Source organism: Arachis ipaensis, chromosome B4 (genome assembly GCF_059453495.1).
Source record: "Arachis ipaensis isolate K30076 ecotype BB chromosome B4, ASM5945349v1, whole genome shotgun sequence".
In the NCBI taxonomy this organism is placed as follows: Eukaryota; Viridiplantae; Streptophyta; class Magnoliopsida; order Fabales; family Fabaceae; genus Arachis; species Arachis ipaensis.
Window position 1 is genome coordinate 26,825,257 of NC_142439.1, and position 23,714 is coordinate 26,848,970.

A 23,714-nucleotide genomic window follows, 5' to 3' on the forward strand; every position below is an offset into this window, starting at 1 on the left:
AGGATTCCTAAAACCTAGAGAGAGGAGAGAGCCTATTTCTCTAGAAACTACATCTAAACCTAACTAATGTGTAAAGTGAATGAATGATTCAATGTGTGAATGAATGTGTGTTGAGTCTCTGCTTGTCCCCTGGCTTTAGTCTATGTTTCTGGGCCAAAAACTGGTCCAAACTCAGCCTAAAATTGTCCCCAGCATTTTCTGCATTTTCTGCATGTGGTGCATGTCACGCGTACGCGTCAGGTACACGCACGCATCACTGTGTAATTTTGCTTTTCACACGTACGCGTCAGGTACGCACACGCGTCAGGTACGCGCACGCGTTGTTCCTCGCTAGTCAGCTCCTTAGTTTCTTGTACTCCTTCCATTTTTGCAAGCTTCCTTTCCATCCTCTAAGCCATTCCTACCCTATAAAGGCTGAAAACACTGAACACACAGATCACGGCATCGAATTGTATAAAAGAGAGGATTAAATATAGCAAATTTAAGGCCAAAGAAGCATTTTTTCAATCAAAGCACAAAATTAGGAAGGAAAATGTAAAACATGCGAATTATATGAATAAGTGTGAGTTTAGTGGATAAAATCCACTCAATTAAGCACAAGATGTACCACGAAATAGTGGTACATCAAATCTCCCCACACTTAAACATTAGCATGTCCTCATGCTAAGCTCAAGGAGATAGAAAGAATGAATGGGGAAAAGTAAGACTCATGAAATGCAACCTATATATGAATGCAACTATAAGCTAAGATGTTTCTACCTACTTGGTTACAAGTAAACAAGTTCTCCAAGACAAACATAAATCAGATTCCACTAATTCAAATCATACAATAAAAGACAAGTAAACTTGTAGGAAGATAGCTCATGAAAGCAGGGAACATGGAATCAAGCATTGAACACTCACTGGTAGTGTATATGCACTCTAAACTCTCAAGTGTCTAGGGTTAATCACTCTACTCTTCTCTAGTCATGCTTTTTACAACTTTGTTCTTCATCTAACCAATCAACAGATATTTAATGTACCAATGCAAACATCATGAGGTCTTTTCAAGGTTGTAATGGGGCTAAAGTAAGGGTGAGGATATATGTATAGCTAAGTGAGCTATAAATTGAATCTTTGACTAGCCTAAGTTCTCACCTAACACACACACACTCTATGTACTTCTAAAATCATGCCTAGCTACCCAAAATTTCTACTTTTGCATTACATACTCATGTATCAAATTTTTAATTTTACCACATATGCATTGATCTTTTATTAAACTTAACATTGGGGTAATTTTGTCCCCAATTTTGTCTCCTATTTATTTATTTATTTATTTATTTATTTATTTATTTAATTTCACCAGAATTTTTTTAAACTGTTGGACTTTTCGAATATGAGGTTTTGTTGTAAAATGGTGGTTTCTTGAAAGCAACCTCATTTTTCGAAATGTACCCCAAACCTGGCCTATTTGAACTAGGTTCGGTTCTTGGTGAAGGCTCAGTTTCACTTGTGTATACTTCATCAAATTTTCTTCAAATGTTAGAACATATCCAATACCAGATTTGTTTGGTGTGGATTTAGTATTTGATGAAGAAGCCACAAATTTCATAGAGGAATCATTGAAAACTGCACTTTCCTTGGCTATATAACTGGTATGTGAAATTGTTACTCAGGTTGTGAATTGTTGTTCGAAATTGATTCCCTGGCGATGGCACCAAAAACGGATGCACAGAACCATGGTCTAAACATATCTTCACAACTTCGCATAACTGACCAGCAAGTGCACTGGGTCGTCCAAGTAATAAACCTTACGTGAGTAAGGGTCGATCCCACGGAGATTGTTGGTATGAAGCAAGCTATGGTCACCTTGTAAATCTCAGTCAGGCGGATATAAAATAGTTATGGAGTTTTCGAAATTAATACTAAAATAAGGATAGAAATACTTATGTAAATCATTGGTGAAAATTTCAGATAAGCGTATGGAGATGCTTTCGTTCCTCTGAACCTCTTCTTTCCTGCTGTCTTCATCCAATCAGTCTTACTCCTTTCTATGGCTGGCTTTGTGTAAGGATGTCACCGGTGCCAATGGCTACTTTCAATCCTCTCGGGAAAATGGTCCAAATGCTCTGTCACAGCACGGCTAATCGTCTGGAGGCATCACCCTTGTCGTTGGTTGCATCCTATTCCTCTCTGTGAAAATGGTCCGATGCGCTGTCACTGCATGGCTAATCATCTTGGAGGTTCTCGATCATACTGGAATAGGATTTACTATCCTTTTGCGTCTGTCACTACGCCCAGCACTCGCGAGTTTGGAGTTCGTCACAGTCATTCAATCCCAGAGTCCTACTCGGAATACCACGGACAAGGTTTAGACTTTCCGGACTCTCATGAATGCCGCCATCAATCTAGCTTATACCACGAAGATTCTGATTAAGAGATCTAAGAAATACTCATTCAATCTAATGTAGAACGGAAGTGGTTGTCAGGCACGCGTTCATAGTGAATGATGATGATTGTCACGTTCATCACATTCAGGTTGAAGTGCGAATGAATATCTTAGAAGCGAAATAAGATGAATTGAATAGAAAACAGTAGTACTTTGCATTAATCTTTGAGGAACAGCAGAACTCCACACCTTAATCTATGGAGTGTAGAAACTCTACCGTTAAAAATACATAAGTGAAAGGTCCAGACATGGCTGAGATGGCCAGCCCCCAAAACGAGATCACAGGATCCAAATACAATCCCGGATGTCTAATACAATAGTAAAAAGTCCTATTTATAATAAACTAGCTACTAGGGTTTACAGAAGTAAGTAATTGATGCATAAATCCACTTCCGGGGCCCACTTGGTGTGTGCTTGGGCTGAGCTTGAATGTTACACGTGCAGAGGCTCTTTCTGGAGTTGAACGCCAGGTTGTAATGTATTTCTGGCGTTCAACTCTGGTTTGTGACTTGTTTCTGGCGTTTAACTCCAGACAACAGCGTAGAACTGGCGTTCAACGCCCTTTTACGTCATTTAAACTCGTTCAAAGTATGGACTATTATACATTGCTGGAAAGCCCTAGATGACTACTTTCCAACGCACTTAGAAGCGCGCCATTTTGAGTTCTGTAGCTCCAGAAAATCCACTTTGAGTGCAGGGAGGTCAGAATCCAACAGCATCAGCAGTCCTTCTTCAACCTCTGAATCTGATTTTTGCTCAAGTCCCTCAATTTCAGCCAGAAAATACCTGAAATCACAGAAAAACACACAAACTCATAGTAAAATCCAGAAATGTGAATTTAACATAAAAACTAATGAAAACATCCCTAAAAGTAACTAGATCCTACTAAAAACATACTAAAAACAATGCCAAAAAGCGTATAAATTATCCGCTCATCACAACACCAAACTTAAATTGTTGCTTGTCCCCAAGCAACTAAAAATCAAATAGGATAAAAAGAAGAGAATATACTATAAATTCCAAACTATCAATGAAACATAGCTCCAATTAAATGAGCGGGACTTATAGCTTTTTGCCTCTTGAATAGTTTTGGCATCTCACTTTATCCATTGAGGTTCAGAATGATTGGCATCTATAGGAACTCAGAGTTTAGATAGTGTTATTGACTCTCCTAGTTCAGTATGATGATTCTTGAACACAGCTTGTTTTATGAGTCTTGGCCGTGGCCCTAAGCACTTTGTTTTCCAGTATTACCACCTGATACATAAATGCCACAGACACATAATTGGGTGAACCTTTTCAGATTGTGACTCAGCTTTGCTCAAGTCCCCAATTAGAGGTGTCTAGGGTTCTTAAGCACACTCTTCTTTTGCTTTGGACCTTGACTTTAACCACTCAGTCTCAAGTTTTCACTTGACACCTTCACGCCACAAGCACATGGTTAGGGACAACTTGGTTTAGCCGCTTAGACCAGGATTTTATTCCTTTAGGCCCTCCTATCCACTGATGCTCAAAGCCTTGGGATCCTTTTTATTTGCCCTTGCCTTTTGGTTTTAAGGGTTATTGGCTTTTTGCTCTTGCCTCTTGGTTTTAAGAGCTTTGGCTTTTTCTGCTTGCTTTTTTTTTCTTTTTCTTTCTATATTTTTTTTTCGCCTATTTTTTTTTTCTGCAAGCTTTGTTCTTTGCTGCTTTTTCTTGCTTCAAGAATCATTTTTATGATTTTTCAGATTATCAAATAACATGTTTCCTAGTCATCATTCTTTCAAGAGCCAACATATTTAACATTCTTAAACAACAACTTCAAAAGACATATGCACTGTTCAAGCATACAATCAGAAAATAAGAAGCATTGTCACCACATCAATATAATTAAACTAAGCTCAAGGATAAATTCGAAAGTCATGTACTTCTTGTTCTTTTGAATTAAAACAGTTTTTATTTAAGAGAGGTGATGGATTCATAGGACATTCATAACTTTAAGACATAGTTACTAACTACTAATGATCATGTAATGAAGACACAAACATAGATAAGCGCATAACATAGAAAATGAAAAACAGAAGAAATAAGAACAAGGAATGAATTCACCTTAGTGATGGTGGCATTTCCTTCTTGAGGAACCAATGATGTCCTTGAGCTCTTCTATGTCTCTTCCTTGTCTTTGTTGCTCCTCCCTCATTGCTCTTTGATCTTCTCTAATTTCATGCAGGATGATGGAGTGCTCTTGATGTTCCACCCTTAATTGTCCCATGTTGGAGCTCAGTTCTCCTAGGTAGGTGTTGATTTGCTCCCAATAGTTTTGTGGAGGAAAATGCATTTGAGGCATCTCCGGGATCTCATGGTGATGAGCTTCATGCGCCTCTTGAGCTCCATGAATGGCCTCTCTTGCTTGCTCCATCTTTTTCTTAGTGATGGGCTTGTCCTCTTTATTGAGGATATCTCCCTCTATGTCAATCCCAGCCAAATTGCATAGGTGGCAAATGAGGTGAGGAAAGGCTAACCTTGCCATAGTGGAGGACTTGTCAGCCACCTTGTAGAGTTCTTGAGGTATAATCTCATGAACTTCCACCTCTTCTCCAATCATGATGCTATGGATCATGATGGCCCGGTCTATAGTAACTTCAGACCGGTTGCTAGTGGGAATGATTGAGCATTGAATGAACTCCAACCATCCTCTAGCTGCAGGCTTAAGGTCCAGTCTTCTTAGTTGAACCAGTTTGCCTTTTGAGTCAATCTTCCATTGAGCTCCTTCTACACATATGTCCATGAGGACTTGGTCCAACCTTTGATCAAAGTTGACTCTCCTTGTGTAGGGGCGTGCGTTCTCTTCCATGTTTGGCAAGTTGAACGCCAACCTCACATTTTCTGGACTAAAATCTAAGTATTTCCCCCGAACCATGGTGAGATAATTCTTTGGGTTCGGGTTCTTACTTTGATCATGGTTCCTAGTGATCCATGCATTAGCATAGAACTCTTGAACCATTAGGATGCCGACTTGTTGGATGGGGTTTGTTAGAACTTCCCAACCTCTTCTTTGAATTTCATGTCGGATCTCCGAATACTCATTTCTTTTGAGTTTGAAAGGGACCTCGGGGATCACCTTCTTCTTGGCCACAACACCATAGAAGTGGTCTTGATGGGCTTTGGAGATGAACCTTTCCATCTCCCATGACTCGGAGGTGGAAGCTTTTGTCTTCCCTTTCCCTTTTCTAGAGGATTCTCCGGTCTTAGGTGCCATCAATGGTAATGGAAAAACAAAAAGCTTATGCTTTTACCACACCAAACTTAGAATATTGCTCGCCCTCGAGCAAGAGAAGAAAGAATAGATGAAGAAGAAGAAGAAAATATGGAGAGGAGGGAGGAGGTGTGTTTCGGCCAAGAAGAGAAAGAGAGGGTTGTGTTGTGTGAAAATGAGAAAGAATGGAGGGCTTTATATAGGGAAGAGAGGAGGGGTAAGTTTCGGCCATTTAGGGTGGGGTTGGGTGGGAAATTGATTTTGAATTTTGAAGGTAGGTGGAGTTTATGAGGTAGGTTTATGGGGGAAGAGTGGATGGATGTGAGTGGTGAAGAGGTGATGGGGAAGAGAGATTGAGGTGATTGGTGAAGGGTTTTGGGGAAGAGTGTTTATGGGATTCTGTGAAAGAAGGGTGAGAAGAAGTGAGTGGAGGTAGGTGGGGATCCTGTGGGGTCCACAAATCCTGAGGTGATCCTGTGGGGTCCACAGATCCTGAGGTGTTCAAGGATTTACAACCTTGCACCAAATTAGGCATGTAAAATGCCCTTGCACACAACTTTGGGCGTTCAGCGCCAGGTTGGTGCTTGTTCTGGGTGTTGAACGCCCATTTGTAGCCTATTTCTGGCGTTGAACGCCAGAACCATGCTTGTTCTGGGCGTTCAGCGCCAGCTCTCCTCCAGGGTGCATTTCTGGCGTTCAAACGCCCAGATGCTGCCTATTTCTGGCGTTGAACGCCTAAAACATGCTTCTTACTGGCGTTTAAACGCCAGTAAGGTCTTCCTCCAGGGTGTGATTTTTCTTCTGCTGTTTTTGATTCCGTTTTCAATTTTTATATTTATTTTGTGACTCCACATGATCATGAACCTAATGAAACATGAAAAACAAAAATAAAATTAGATAATTAAACATTGGGTTGCCTCCCAATAAGCGCTTCTTTAATGTCAATAGCTTGACAGTGGGCTCTCATGGAGCCTCACAGATGTGCAGAGCTTTGTTGAGACCTCCCAACACCAAACTTAGAGTTTGGATATGGGGGTTTGACACCAAACTTAGAGTTTGGTTGTGGCCTCCCAACACCAAACTTAGAGTTTGACTGTGGGGGCTTTGTTTGACTCTGCTTTGAGAGAAACTTTTTATGCTTCCTCTCCATGGATGCAGAGAGAGATCCTTGAGTTGTAAACACAAGGTTGTCCTCATTTATCTGAAGGATCAATTCTCCTCTGTCCACATCAATCACAGCTCTTGCTGTGGCTAGGAAAGGTCTTCCTAGGATGATGGATTCATCCTCTTCCTTTCCAGTATCCAGGACTATGAAATCAGCAGGGATGTAAAGGCCTTCAACCTTTACTAACACGTCCTCTACTTGTCCATAAGCCTGTTTTCTTGAATTGTCTGCCATCTCTAATGAGATTTTAGCAGCTTACACCCCATAGGTTCCCAGTTTCTCTATTACAGAGAGGGGCATGAGGTTTATTCCTGAACCAAGGTCACACAGAGCCTTAAAGATCACGGTGCCTATGGTACAAGGTATTAAGAACTTTCCAGGATCCTGTTTCTTCTGAGGCAATGTCAGTTGATCCAGATCACTTAGTTCATTGGTGAACAAGGGAGGTTCATCTTCCCAAGTATCAATGCCAAATAATTTGGCATTCAGCTTCATGATTGCACCAAGAAACTTGGCAGCTTGCTCTTCAGTAACATCCTAATTCTCTTCAGAAGAGGAATACTCATCAGAGCTCATGAATGGCATAAAGAGGTTCAATAGAATCTCTATGATCTCTAGGTGAGCCTCAGAGTCCTTTGGTTCCTCAGAGGGAAGCTCCTTATTGATCACTGGACGTCCCAGGAGGTCTTCCTCCTTGGGATTCACGTCCTCTCCTTCCCTTACAGGTTTGGCCATGGTGCTTATGTCAATGGCCTTGCACTCTCCTTTTGGATTCTCTTCTGTATTGCTTGGGAGAGTACTAGGAGGGATTTCAGTGATCCTTTTACTCAGCTGGCCCACTTGTGCTTCCAAATTTCTAATGGAAGACCTTGTTTCATTCATGAAACTTACAGTAGCCTTGGATAGATCAGAGACTAAGTTTGCTAAATTAGAGGTATTTTGTTCAGAGTTCTTTATCTGTTGCTGAGTGGATGATGGAAAAGGTTTATTATTGTTAAACCTGTTTCTTCCACCATTATTAAAGCCTTGTTGAGGCCTTTGATCCTTCCATGAGAGATTTGGATGATTTCTCCATGATGGATTATAGGTGTTTCCATATGGTTCACCCACGTAATTTACCTCTGCTATTGCAGGGTTCTCAGGATCATAAGCTTCTTCTTCATAAGAAGCCTCTTGAGTACTGTTGGATGCAGCTTGCATTCCATTCAGACTCTGAGAAATCATATTGACTTGCCGAGTCAATATTTTGTTCTGAGACAATATGGCATTCAGAGTATCAACTTCAAGAACTCCCTTCTTCTGAGGCGTCCCATTACTCACAGGATTCCTCTCAGAAGTGTACATGAACTGGTTATTAGCAACCATGTCAATGAGTTCTTGAGCTTCTACAGGCGTTTTCTTTAGGTGAATGGATCCACCTGCAGAAGTATCCAATGACATCTTTGATAGCTCAGATAAATCATCATAGAATATATCCAGGATGGTCCATTTTGAATGCATGTCAGAAGGACACTTTTTGGTCAGCTGCTTGTATCTTTCCCAAGCTTCATAGAGGGATTCACCTTCCTTCTGTCTGAAGGTCTGAACATCCACTCTAAGCTTGCTCAGCTTTTGAGGAGGAAAGAACTTGGCTAAGAAAGCCGTGACCAGCTTATCCCAAGAGTTCAGGCTGTCTTTAGGTTGAGAGTCCAACCATATTCTAACTCTGTCTCTTACAGCAAAAGGGAAAAGCATGAGCCTGTAGACTTCAGGATTTACTCCATTAGTCTTAATAGTATCACAGGTCTACAAGAATTCAGTTAAGAACTGAAAAGGATCTTCAGATGGAAGTCCATGAAACTTAGAGTTCTGCTGCATCAGAGAAACTAGCTGAGGTTTCAGCTCAAAGTTGTTTGCTCCAATGGCAGGAATGGAGATGCTTCTTCCATGTAAATTGGAATTAGGTGTAGTAAAGTCACCAAGCATCCTCCTTGCATTATTGTTGTTGGGTTCGGCTGCCATCTCCTTTACTTGTTCGAAATTTTCAATAAGGTTGTCTCTGAATTGTTGTAATTTAGCTTCTCTTAGTTTCCTCTTCAGAGTCCTTTCAGGTTCTGGATCAGCTTCAACAAGAATGCCTTTTTCTCTGTCCCTGCTCATAAGAAAGAGAGGAGAAAAAAAAAAGAAGAGGGATCCTCTATGTCACAGTAAAGAGGTTCCTTATTGTTAGTAGAAGAAGAAAAGAAGAAAAAATTCGAACACAGATAGAAGAGGGGGTTCGAATTTGGTGAGTGATGTGAGGAAGAGATGTTAGTAGATGAATAAATAGAATAAGATGAGAGAGGGAGAGGATTTTCGAAAATAATTTTTGAAAAAGAGTTAGTGATTTTTGAAAATAGTTTTTGAAAAAGGTTAGTAATTTTCGAAAATTAATTTTGACAAGGGTTAATAGTTTTTCGAAAATTCAAATAAAAAAATAAAATAATTAGTTTAATTAAAAAGAAATTTTGAAAAAGAGGGAGATATTTTCGAAAATTAGAGAGAGAGAGAGAGTTAGTTAGGTAGTTTTGAAAAAGATAAGAAACAAACAAAAAGTTAGTTAGTTAGCTGAAACAAATTTGAAAAGATAAGAAGTTAGGAAGTTAGAAAAGATATTTTGAAATCAAATTTTTGAAAAAGGTAAGATAAGAAGATATTTTTGAAAAGATATGATAGAAATTAGTTTTTGAAAAAGATTTGATTTTGAAAATTCACAATTAATGACTTGATTCACAAGAAATCACAAGATATGATTCTAGAACTTAAAGTTTGAATCTTTCTTAACAAGTAAGTAACAAACTTGAAATTTTTGAATCGAAACATTAATTGTTATTGTTATTTTTGAAAATTTGATATAAAAATAAGAAAAAGATTTTTGAAAAAGATTTTTAGAATTTTCGTAAATAACTAAGAAAAATTGAAAAAAAAAAGATTTGATTTTTGAAAAAAATTTTGAAAAAGATAAGATTTTCAAATTGAAAATTTGATTTGACTCATAAGAAACAACTGAATTTTTAAAAATTTTGAAAAAGTCAATTCAAATTTTCGAATTTGATGAGAAGAAAAAGGGAAAGATATTTTTTTTATTTTTGAAATTTTTTTTATGAGAGAGACACTAAAATGATGCAATGCATGAAAGTTATGGATCAAAACAATGAATGCATGCAAGAATGCTATGAATGTAAAGATGAACACCAAGAACACTTATGAAGATCATGATGAACATCAAGAACATATTTTTGAAAAATTTTTAATGCAAAGAAAACATGCAAGACACCAAACTTAGAATTCTTTAATGCTTAGACATAAAGAATTCAGGAATGCATATGAAAAACAAGAAAAGACACAAAACATGCAGATGCAAAGATCAAACAAGAAGACTTACCAAGAACAACTTGAAGATCATGAAGAACACTATGAATGCATGATTTTTTTTCGAAAAATGCAAGATGCACATGCAATTGACACCAAACTTATAACATGACTCAAGACTCAAACAAGAAACACAAAATATTTTTGATTTTTATGATTTTATGATTTTTTTGTATTTTCTTTAAATTTTTTCGAAAATATTTGGGACAAAGGAAGCAATGAATTCATAGTCCTCAATTAAAATCCTGGGAATTAGACATGGCTTAATAGCCAGCCAAGCTAAAACATGTTATATGAAACACTAGAATTCATTCTTAAAAATTTTGAAGAAAGATATATTTTTGAAAATATTTTTATTTTAAAAATTTTTTTTCGAAAACAAAGGAGAAATTTTTAAAAGATTTTTTTGAAAAATTTTTGAAAACAAAACAAAAAGAAAATTACCTAATCTGAGCAACAAGATGAACCGTCAGTTGTCCAAACTCGAACAATCCCCGGCAACGGCGCCAAAAACTTGGTATGCGAAATTGTTACTCAGGTTGTGAATTGTTGTTCGAAATTGATTCCCTGGCGATGGCACCAAAAACGGATGCACAGAACCATGGTCTAAACATATCTTCACAACTTCGCATAACTGACCAGCAAGTGCATTGGGTCGTCCAAGTAATAAACCTTACGTGAGTAAGGGTGGATCCCATGGAGATTGTTGGTATGAAGCAAGCTATGGTCACCTTGTAAATCTCAGTCAGGCGGATATAAAATAGTTATGGAGTTTTCGAAATTAATACTAAAATAAAGATAGAAATACTTATGTAAATCATTGGTGAAAATTTCAGATAAGCGTATGGAGATGCTTTCGTTCCTCTGAACCTCTGCTTTCCTGCTGTCTTCATCCAATCAGTCTTACTCCTTTCTATGGCAGGCTTTGTGTAAGGATGTCACCGGTGCCAATGGCTACTTTCAATCCTCTCGGGACAATGGTCTAAATGCTCTGTCACAGCACGGCTAATCGTCTGGAGGCATCACCCTTGTCGTTGGTTGCATCCTATTCCTCTCTGTGAAAATGGTCCGATGCGCTGTCACTGCATGGCTAATCATCTTGGAGGTTCTCGATCATACTGGAATAGGATTTACTATCCTTTTGCGTCTGTCACTACGCCCAGCACTCGCGAGTTTGGAGTTCGTCACAGTTATTCAATCCCACAGTTATTAGACTTTCCAGACTCTCATGAATGCCGCCATCAATCTAGCTTATACCACGAAGATTCTGATTAAGAGATCTAAGAGATACTCATTCAATCTAATGTAGAACGGAAGTGGTTGTCAGGCACGCGTTCATAGGGAATGATGATGATTGTCACGTTCATCACATTCAGGTTGAAGTACGAATGAATATCTTAGAAGCGAAATAAGATGAATTGAATAGAAAACAGTAGTACTTTGCATTAATCTTTGAGGAACAGCAGAGCTCCACACCTTAATCTATGGAGTGTAGAAACTCTACCGTTAAAAATACATAAGTGAAAGGTCCAGGCATGGCCGAGATGGCCAGCCCCCAAAACGAGATCACAGGATCCAAATACAATCCCGGATGTCTAATACAATAGTAAAAAGTCCTATTTATAATAAACTAGCTACTAGGGTTTACAGAAGTAAGTAATTGATGCATAAATCCACTTCCGGAGCCCACTTGGTGTGTGCTTGGGCTGAGCTTGAATGTTACACGTGCAGAGGCTCTTTCTGGAGTTGAACGCCAGGTTGTAACGTATTTCTGGCGTTCAACTCTGGTTTGTGACTTGTTTTTGGCGTTTAACTCCAGACAGCAGCATAGAACTGGCGTTCAACGCCCTTTTATGTCGTCTAAAACCGTTCAAAGTATAAACTATTATACATTGCTGGAAAGCCCTGGATGTCTACTTTCCAACGCAATTGAAAGCGTGCCATTGTGAGTTTTGTAGCTCCAGAAAATCTACTTTGAGTGCAGGGAGGTCAGAATCCAACAGCATCAGCAGTCCTTCTTCAACCTCTGAATCTGATTTTTGTTCAAGTCCTTCAATTTCAGCCAGAAAATACCTAAAATCACAGAAAAATATACAAACTCATAGTAAAGTCCAGAAATGTGAATTTAACATAAAAACTAATGAAAACATCCCTAAAAGTAACTAGATCCTACTAAAAACATACTAAAAACAATGCCAAAAAGCGTATAAATTATCCGCTCATCAATAACCTAAACCAGATTTTTCAAATAATGGTCTTTGGCTTGCAAGTAATTTGTCCAGGCTACTAGAGCTTTGAGGAAATTTTGCTAAGTCACCATTCAGACTTTTAATCATATTATTTAGTCTTTCATTTTCAGCAATTAACTCATGAGAAGGATCCACAATGTGCTTTCCTTTTAATTTTTCAAGTTCTGATTTTAAAAATCTGTTTTACTCAATAATGTCCAAAGCACATTCAGTTTCCTTCACTTTTTCTTTTAAAAAATTATTTTCAGCTTTTAAGACATCTCTTTCAGATCTACACTCATTGTACTTATCTAGCAATGTTGAGGTATTTAGAGTAAGATCATCAATAATAGCATGTAAATCATCTATGGACAGATCATAGAAATTTACCTCATCAAGATTATTGTTTCCAGCCATGAAACAGTCTTTATCTTCACCTTCAGAGTCTTCTTCCTCATTGAAGTCATTCTCAAGATCCTCCCAAGCTGCCATGAGCACTCTCTTCTTTTCCTTTTTTCCTTTGTCCTCTTTCTTGAGCTTTGGACAATTTAGCTTGAAGTGTTCACCTTCCTTGCAATGATGACATGTCACCTTGCTTAAGTCCATCTTGTGTTCCTTTAAGCTTGAACCCTTGTATTTGCCCTTGTTCTTCATCATCCTTCTAAATCTCCTAGCAAAAAATATAAGCTCATCATCTAAAATACCATCACTAGACTCACTCTCTTTTGATTCTATTTTTGACTTGAGGGCTATTCCCTTTTTTTTTGAGTCCATGTTTTTGTGTGTGGTTTCATAATCAAGGAGTTTTCCTCTCAGCTCATCATAGGTTATAGGGCTTAGGTTATTGCTCTCAGTTAGGACAGTGGCAGTGGTTTCCCATTCTTTTGTGAGGCTTCTAAGGAGTTTTCTCATTAGGGTTTGTTCTGTGTAGTTTGTACCCATAGCATCAAGGTTGTTGATTATGATTGAGAATCTCTCAAACGCTTCATCAATGCTTTCTCCATCCTTCATGTTGAACATCTCGTATTCTTTTCGCAGCATATCAATCCTCGTTTTTTTGACCTGTTTAGTACCTTCGTATGTAATCTGGAGTTTTTCCCATATTTCTTTAGCTGTCTTGCATCTAGATACCTTTCAATACTCTTCAAAACTGATAGCATAGTAAAAAAGGTTGATGGCTTTAGCATTCAGCTCCATCTTCTTTTTGTGGTCCTCATTCAATTCAGCTTCTTCTTTTGGAGTCACCACTCCATCCGCACTTGTTTTTGTTGGAATCTTGGGACCGCTCATAACAATCTTCCATATGTTGTAGTCATTGGATTGGATGAAGATCCTCATCCTCTCTTTCCAGTAGGCATAGTTCTTCCCGTTGAAGAAAGGAGGCCTATTGTTTGACTGGCCTTCAGTGAGGGTGTAGGCAACTGTGGTTGTGCCCAAGTTGTTCGCCATTGGATCTTTGCTCCAAGCGGTTAAGCTTGATTCTTGAGACCTTAGCTCTTGATACTAATTGAAGATTGTAGTAGGCTTAGAGAAGGGGGATTGAATCTATGCCTTTCTTTTAATTTGATAAACTTAACCCTTTAAAGAACGCTTTTCAAAACTGATTTTGTTTGGATTTAGTAGCAGAAATTTATGAGACAATTTATTTTTGTCTCATGAATATCAGAAAATAGAACAGAGCAGAAAAGAGAAGAGCTAACACCATCATGTATCCTGGTTCGGTTGCCTTGTGCTATGCAACCTACGTCCAGTCTCCACCACAACAGTGGTAAAATTTCCACTATAGTTAAAGTATTACATACACCAATTCCACAGGATTGACACAATCCTCTCACATTCAAGTTCTAACCTAACTTGACATTGGCTATGCTAATACCTAACTCTTCACTCTTAGTGCTAACCCAACTAAGAAAGGGATACCTCACAGATACAAGATACAAGACACAGACTCACCTAAAGAAATCTGAAAATGACTCTATACTTTTCTCTCAAGTGTATCATTCAGCCTCTTTCAACTCATTGGCTTTTACTTGAGCTCTCTCAATATGCCTTTTCACTAAAGAAATTACAGAAAGATAAACATTGAAATGTAAATTACAATCTGTAAAATATGAAGGTGATTGACTTCATCAACAACCTCTTTGCTATGTGATAAACCAGACTTGCACGTCTCTAAGTTAGTTCTTCATTTTTGGCGGAATGCTTCTTTGAAAGAAAGCACTGTCCAAGTAGATGAACTTCTTCAGATAGTTTCTTCTTAGAACAAAACCTCAATACACTGGGTTATCTCTCCTTACCTCTGAATGAACAGAAAATCTTCTTTTATCTCCTTGCATATTGTTGGGTTCTTCTTCCTAGGTCAACTTCTTGAGCTTTGTGATTCACCAACTAATTTTCTCACTTTTTCCTTTTAATCTTCAGAATAGAAACTTTGCTTCTGACCTTCTCTTGTTGACCAAAAACCATAGGAAAGCAGAAAACAGATATCCTCAATGGTAAACCCAAATCTTGGCCATTGAGAAACTACTTGGTCCCCAAGGCTTATTTGTGACCATAGATACACAGCAGAGTTGAACAGAAATAAACTTTTTCATGAATCCCATTTTCGAACTAGCAGAGAGTTAGGAAGAAGAGAAGAAAAATGAGATGCATGTAGAAGGAAATAAAATCACCTTTAGCTTCTGACCTCTTCTTGATATGGATTGATGTGGGTGATTGGACTTCTACCATTTGCTTAACTTTTCTCTTTCTTGCTTCTTTGGTGAATAGCTTAGGGAAGAAGCTCTCTCTTTCTTTTGTGATTTCTGATCAAGAGGGAAAAAAGTGTACGTTGATTTGGTGAAAGCAAGTGAGAGGGAATTGCTTGCTGAATTCAAGTCGGGCTTGGATCGGGTCTTGATTTGCTTGGCCCGTCTGATTTCTTTCTTTGTTTTTCTTTGGGCTTCTATTTATGTTATAGTCCATCAGCCTTATTTATATTTTTCTTATTCACTTGGGTTGCTGCTTCATATAGCAACACTAAACCAACATAATCAAAACTAATTGGGTAATTTGCCCGATAGACCAATGTTTGTCCATCATCAATTATATTAGTTAATTTCTTAACTCAACAATAATATTTTTATAACTAGATGTAATATAACAAAATATATATAATAATAATAATTAGTTTATAAGAAATTCTGAAGAAATTGTTTTTTTCTAATAAAGTGTTATTAGAAAATTAACATTATAAAAGCTAATTTCAACCAATACGATATAATAGGTTATTATTAAATATATTTAATACAAAACACATTGAGTATAAACTTTTATTAAGTTTAAATTTTAAATAATTTATAATTAAATTTTGAATATTTTTATTTTAAAGAGTTAGAATATTTTTAACATCATCTTTTTCGTATCTTTTTAATTGAGTTTTTGATTTTTTAAATTATAAACTTTATTTATAATTAAGGGTAATGTTTCAACACCATGAATTAGCCACACATACAAAAATACGAGAACAATTCTATAGTCATAATTATAATCTAACTTTATAAGCAATACAATAAAACTATATATAAGTAATATAACTAAATTTTATCTATATCTATAATCACATTTCATAAATAATATAATCAAATTATATTTATGTTTATAATTAAAATATGAATAAAAATACAAAAAAATATCATGATCGTTAATTTTTTCGTTCATAATTTTTTTATTATTTTTGTTGTGAAAGTTTAATTATTTAATAGTTAATTATTTTATAAAAAAGATAATTGAATAACACAAAAAAGTTTTATTAAGAGTAATTTATTTAGATGTGACTAACAAATAATTGAATAATTATATACGGTAAAAAATTAATATTATTAAAAGATAAAATTAAAATTCATTTCAAAATTAAAAATAAAGTTTATTTAAAAATACAATTAAAATCATGCTTTTTTTTATTTTTTCTAAAATTTACTATAAAGTATTTTATGCTGAATAAAAATATTAAACTCATGCTGAAATTTATTCTAAAAAAATTCATTTTTATTCTGTTAAACGTTAAATAAACTATTGAAAGGAATTTTGTTCCCTCTATTAGAGGAGAATGATAAACTTCCATACTTCTATTATGTTATGACAATAATTTGGCCATGTTATTTTAAAGTCATGATTGTAGTTTATGATTTTTCACTTTTACCTAAGAATTTTTGAATGTGAATAATAATAATAATAATAATAATAATAATAATAATAATAATAATAATAATAAGTATCTTACAGTGAAAAAGGAAACACGTCATTAAATAATTTATCATTCAAATTATATATGAATCAAATCGATAATAGGATGGTTAATACCAAAAAAATCGATAATAAGACTAGGGACTTACAAAATCTTTCTTAAGTTTACAGGAAAAACATTTATATTTGTGTGACATATAAAATAATTACCATAATATTATTATTACATTTTATAGATATATATGGGCAAAAAAGTCCAATTGATTTAAAGTAAAATTTTCTTCTAATATTTGATTAAATTATTCTTGTATTTAGTACTTTTTTTTTGGACTTCCTCTTAGTTAAAAATATCATCATTATTATAAATTTTTTAATTATTATTGTTAGGGGTATTCGCAGATCGGATATGGCTAAAATTTCGATTCGATCTGCATTAAACTCATCAGATTGAATTCGATATCCGCACTTTTTATGTTTGGATCGTATATCAAATATATCTGTAAAATAAAAAATATTAAAAATGTTATTTTTATAAAAAATTCAATAATTTTTTTGTTTACTTTTTTAAACATATTTACTTCTATCCAATTAGAATGTGGACCAGATTCAATCCAATCCAATCATTTTACAGATCGGATCATATCCACAAATTACAGATTAGATACGGATAAATACTGTGGATTTATGGATATGATCTGATCTATGAACACCCCTAACTACTGCTATAGGTTTATTGCTGCAAAAGTATGCTTCTTTTTATTATAAACCATTATTAGATCTTAATTACCGATACACCACTATTTTATGATATATTTTGGACTGAATTGAGTGGGTTTTGTCAACTATTCTCACACTTATTCATGTAAATTGCATGATTTTAAGTTTCCTTCCTAATTTTTTGCTATGATTGAAAACATGTTTCCTAGGCCTTAAAATTGTTAATTTTAATTCTCCTTTATTACCATTCGATGCCGTGATGTGTTTGTTAAGTGTTTTCAGGTTTATAGGGCATGGATGGCTTAAAGGATGAAGATGAAGTATGCTAAAGTGGAAGGAACACAATAAATTAAAGACTTGAGAAGCGAGGAGCGACGCGCACGCATGGCTGACGCGTGCACATGATTAGGAGCCTCTTTCAGTGACGCGTATGCGTGACTAGCGCAGAAGTTCAGACGACGCATACGCGTAAAGAGCGTCACGTGCTGCATTTAACAGAACTCGTTGGGGGCGATTTTTGGGCTGATTTGGACCCAGTTTCAAGCCCAAAAACACAGACTAGAGGCTGGGATCACTACAGGAAACATCGTTAAAATCAACGGCCAAATCGACGGCAAAATGGACAGCGAAGGTGGTCACTATTAAGCTTGTCGATTTTTTAAAATTCTAATAAAATTGACGATATGTCAAACCATCAATATTTTTAAATAAAATCGACAATTCTAGTGTCGATAATATGAGGTTAAGTTTTTCCAATATTAAGTAAAAGCGACGCGTCTGTCGTTGATAATATTAAATAAAATCGACAAACCAACTGTTGATTTTGGATTTATTAAAATGGACAAGAAAATCGTCAATTTTAGACTTATTAAAATGGACAAGAAAACCATCGATTTTTAACTTATTAAAATGGACAAGCGAACCGTTGATAAAATTTTAAAAAGATTGACAAGTTCTCCGTCTATTTTTTATTTTTTTTTTGTCTATTTTGAATTTAAAAATTGACATTACTGCCATCGATTTTAATTGCTAGAGTTTTTTTTATTATTTTAAAAAAATAGTCAATTAAATATTAAATAATGAGACAAATAAACTTTTAAATACAAAAATAAAATTTATAATAAATATTAAATAATGATCTTACATACTTATCAAAACAATAATAAATAATCCTCTAACTTAAATATTTAAAACAAGATAAATAACTAAACTCCACTAATAATACAAAATATTCAAAACAAAGTAAATAATCCTACTCGTACTCATCTAAATAGTCCTCATCTGAGTCATCGAGATCGTCAGAATTATCCTCCATATGAGCGCCCTGTGACTGTCCTGGGGGATGCAAGATAGGTGGAGTTTTTTTCCTGGGGCTGCACTTTTCTAGGAGCTTGGAAAAGTAAAAAGAGGAGGTGTAGGGACATGTGATCCAGAACTACTAGGACCCATGGCCCTTACATACTCAGTCAAGCTGCTAAGTTGATGACTAAACCGATCCATCTGTGAGTTACAGGTGTTGAGATCCTCACGCAAGGATTCAACCGTCTGTTGCCACTCTCTTTTTTCCCTTTGAGTATTATGATTTATTCTCTAAGATCCAAAATATCAGTGATGGTGGTCGTGGTTGGCCCATCAACTCGGGGTCGCACCATGGAAGAATTCCTTACCTCACCTATGCTATATACCCTACCTTTTCGTTTTCCACCCACTGTCTCAATCCATATGCTTTCCTCAGAGACAGGCGGTGGATCAGTTACACCAGCCTCTATAGCAGCCTGTCGCTCTTGCTCAGCCTGAAACATGCGCTCTTGAAATGTCTCCTACAATGATTGGTAAACTACTTTAAGTATCAATAATAATGCAAAAGTTAAGAAAATATGTGACAAAAATAAGTCCAAAATTACAATAAAGGAAAGCATTAAGTCATTTCATTTTGCACATTCTAAGTTACACAAAAAGAAATTACAATGAAAATATGTAAGTTACCTTTGCCATTCGGGAGTGTTCATCAACCCATTGAGTCCTATCCTCTTTGTGAGTATGGGTGTGCTCAAAAAACTCATCCATACGCGATGGTCTTCCAAGCGATTGATTCTACATAATATAAGTTATAATCAAAAGAAAGAAGTTGATATTATTGTCAAGGTTTAGAAAAAAACTCAATTTTTGCATTATTACTAGTCAAATAAGGTTCTTGCGTAATTAGGCAGATTAGAACAATCAGCAAAAAGGAAACAATCAAGGGATCTGTATGCATTTGTGTTCATAATAACCAAGATAAATAATATGTATATATATAACACAATGATTACCTGAGTATGTTTCCATTTCATGTCACCTAACACAATCTCCACCAAAAATAATACTCAAATCACAAATGTCAATGATGTTTCAGTTTAAGGCAACAGAAGCCGTAAGATGCTGCATATGACATGAAGCTTTCTCCATGAGTGTTGACTAACTTCCCAACTCATTCTTAATTAAGAAGGTACCATTTATTACACACAACAGGTTCATTGCTTTTAAACTAGTCAATTGATTCTAGATTCCTCGATAATAGATTTTATTTTGGCATGAATATCTCGGAACTTCACAAAACAGTGAGACCAGGTAGGCCTATTCATACATATAACATTATTTATAATCTTTAATTGTAGATGTCATTATTTCTATCTCTCAAAATCCATCAAAAAATTAAATAGAACAAGAATGTGTCTCTCCAATAAAAATCTTACTTCAGCTAGTTGTTCAAGCTAGGACAAACATACTAAGGAACAATGAGAAAAACAGTGCATCAAACCAGATTACATATTTTTTGTAAGAAGTATTCATAAATATCAACAAACCAGATTCTAAATCATTTCAATCTCATATCTAATTATAAATGCAGGTGATAACAATTTGAGTCGATAAAAAACTTACCAAGCGTAACCTCGTTTCTGGAAAGGTGGTGCCTCCTGCAGTGTGAAGAGAGGTACCTCGAGTTGATTTTCTAGCAGCTGTATTTCTTGCCTGTAATTGCCTATAGGCATCAGTGTCCCAACGTCTCATCAATTCACCAAGAACTTCTGGTGGGATCCAATATGGACGGGCTCCTTTTTTGCGAATGGCATGGAGCATACCTCGTAGGCGCTTGGCTGCCCTAAACCTCCAAGCTTGATAAATGTCATCCTCTTCCGTATCAAGAATATCAAAGCATTTATATTTTTAAAAAAAAATAACATCTTGCTATTATATAACATACTATAATATATAAGATTGTGAAATACGTAAAATAAGATCGATAAAATTTACCCTCCATTCTGTCCACCATATTTTTCGAGTATCATCATCTGCCTCATCAAAACTCTGCCAAGACTTGTAATTTTCCTTAAAAACCTGAGAAATGCGCTTCAAGCCAGGCTTTGGTGGGTGCCAACTACATCAATAATTCCAAGGTATATCAGTTCAGTGTGATAGGCAATTTTCATAATCATAGGAATAGTGTAATTGAAAAAGAAAAATGAAAAACAGCTTTTAAGTTTGGAAGAAGACTCTTGAATTTCTAGTAAAAAAGTGAGGTCCCGGCAAGTTCTCACAATAAAATCTCATAATATATAGAAAGGGACATTAGCTTATATCATCAATATCTATATATCTAACCTACCACCAACATTAAGTTAAACTAAAAGAGGAGATCAGAGGGATTATTGTGTATATTTCTTGGCCAATGATTAGCAGAACTTTATATCAGCTAGCCTAGATTCTAACTAATTATAAAGACATATTATTTCATAAAAATGAGACATGCTATTCATAAAATTTAAAGCAAATAACAAACCATTTGGCACCATCATATCTAAGCTTAGGATCACTTGTGATGAAGTGACCAATGGCAGTGGATGTTCTTGGACCCTGAGTATCTTGGGTACCAGTAGATGTGGTTTGTTTTTTCCCACAAGATCTTGCTCGATTGGGAGTTACGATAGCTGGATCACTCTGCACACTATGTGAGGCAGTGTTGGGATGCTCATTGGCTTGTTGAGCGCATGATCTTGGTGCACCCGGAGTAGGCATCATGTGTATCTGAGGCTTCTGACGAGAGGGGATAGTAGTAGCAATAGGTGGCGATCTCCCACTAGTCGGAACAGTCGTGCCTCCTGATGACCCAACGAGTGTATGGATCTGCATGTAAGTCAAGTGGGCAACCGGTAGAAAGCCTAGGCCTCCCCTTTCGGCCTCGGCCACGGCCACGTTCTGTGTCTTTACCAAAGATATGTACAGTAGCTGGATCACCCTTTTGGCCTCGGCCTCGGCCACGGCCACGATCGCGATCTCCGTCTCTACCAACCATATCCTGTACACATTGAAATTAGGTTTTAATAGAGTAAAAATTATTTTTTAATTAAAAACTTGTCTCTTCAATGAAATTAACTTTTCACCAAAAGAAAAATTCTCCTATATAATATGGCAGCTTGTATTTTTATGCGTGTGTGAAATAGTATAATATGGCAGCTTGTAGTAATGGAAGAGATTTTTGGTCAATGTAATTGCATATAGCTATGTGATTATAACTGGCTAGTAAAGGGCACGTTAGTATTAATCATTTGGTTTCCATGACCTAGTAATTCTTATAGTAAGAGACAGATCAAGAGAGAAATTGGCACATCACATGGTATATAAATTCTTATATTATTCAAAATTTTGGATCACAACAGCATCTGACAAAATAATTTACTGTAGCTATATAGTTGAATTATTTTATTGTTTATTTATTAATAATTTAATTTTGAATTTGATGATTTTTAATGTATCTTTTGAAGACAAGAAAAAGAAAAGCATTTGTTTAGAAGACATGATTGAAATTGACAAGAAAAAGAAAAGCATTTGTTTAGAAGACATGATTGAAATTGGAGCGTTGAATGAATAACTAGTGAAGGACCACACATGCATGTTATATGATTATTGAGAGAGAAAGTGTGTCTCTTCAATTTGCTTCCTTGGGCCTTGATGAGCGGATAATTTATATCCTTTTTGGTATTATTTTTACATAGTTTTTAGTATGTTTTAGTCACTTTCTATTATATTTTTATTAGTTTTTATTCAAAATTCACATTTCTAGACTTTACTATGAGTTTGTGTATTTTTCTGTGATTTCAGGTATTTTCTGGCTGAAATCGAGGAACCTCAGCAAAAATCTGATTCAGAGGCTGAAAAAGGACTGCAGATGCTGTTGGATTCTGACCCTCCTGCACTCGAAGTAAATTTTCTGGAGTTACAGAATCCCAATTGGATTGCTCTCAATTGCATTGGAAAGTAGACGTCTTGGGCTTTCCATAAATATATAATAGTCCATACTTTGCTCGAGATTTAATGGCCCAAACATGCGTCCAAACGCCCACCAGAGATTTCTGGCGTAAAATGCCCAAACTGGCACCAGAATTGGAGTTAAACGCCCAAACTGGCACCCAAGCTGGCGTTTAACTCCAAGAACAGCCTATGCACGTGAAAGCTTCAATGCTCAGCCTAAGCACACACCAAGTGGGCCCCAGAAGTGAATTTCTGCACTATCTGCAGGTAGTTACTCATTTTCTGTAAACCTAGGTTACTAGTTTAGTATAAAAACTACTGTTAGAAATTTATTTTAGAGGGATCTTTGATCTAGCTTAGGCAATTGTACACGTTTGGAGGCTGGCCTCACGGCCATGCCTAGACCTCTTTTCACTTATGTATTTTCTACGGTGGAGTTTCTACACCCCATATATTAAGGTGCGGAGCTCTGCTGTTCTTCATGAATTAATGCAATTACTACTGTTTTTCTCTCAATTCACGCCTACTTCTTCTCTAAGATACTCACTTGTACTTCAATATGAAGAATGATATGATCCATGACACTCATCATTATTCTCAATTCTATGAACGCGTGCCTGACAACCACTTCCGTTCTATCTGAGCTCAACATAGTCATTGGGCGACAGCTTGAGTGCGTATCTCCTGGGTATCTAATACACGGACCGAGTCCGTGAGATTAGTATCTTCGTGGTATACGCTAAAACCATTGGCAGCATTCCTGGGATCCAGAAAGTCTAAACCTTGTCTGTGGTATTCCGAGTAGGATCTGAGAAGGGATGACTGTGACGAGCTTCAAACCTGCGAATGTTGGGCGCAGTGACAGTGTGCAAAAGGATCAATGGATCCTATTCCGATGCTAGCGGGAACCAACAGATGATTAGCCATGCGATAGCTGTGCCTGGTATTTTTCATCCGAGACGAGAAATCCGACAGTTGATTAGCCGTGCAGAAACCATAGAGGACCATTTTCACTGAGAGGATCTTACAGCTTGC

General features: G+C 36.3%; 1 protein-coding gene across 1 annotated transcript; it reads right to left on the reverse strand.

The window, feature by feature from the left end:
- Positions 1–18,973: 18,973 nt before the first annotated feature.
- Positions 18,974–21,560, reverse strand: LOC107639193 (uncharacterized). Its single transcript, XM_016342645.3, has 4 exons — positions 21,211–21,560; positions 20,685–20,808; positions 19,377–19,484; positions 18,974–19,210 (listed from the first exon to the last, which is right to left on the reverse strand). Exons 1-4 carry the CDS (start codon positions 21,558–21,560, stop codon positions 18,974–18,976), a joined length of 819 nt encoding a protein of 272 aa, XP_016198131.1.
- Between the last annotated feature and the right edge of the window lie 2,154 nt (positions 21,561–23,714).

Excerpts from the sequence above, each read along its gene's own strand:
- LOC107639193 (XM_016342645.3), bottom strand. The coding sequence starts at position 21,560 with ATGCAGATCCATACACTCGTTGGGTCATCAGGAGGCACGACTGTTCCG. Across the intron at positions 20,809-21,210 it reads AGATATGATGGTGCCAAATG|TTGGCACCCACCAAAGCCTG; the intron begins GTTTGTTATTTG and ends TTATTGATGTAG. Across the intron at positions 19,485-20,684 it reads TATGGTGGACAGAATGGAGG|AATCAATCGCTTGGAAGACC; the intron begins GTAAATTTTATC and ends TATATTATGTAG.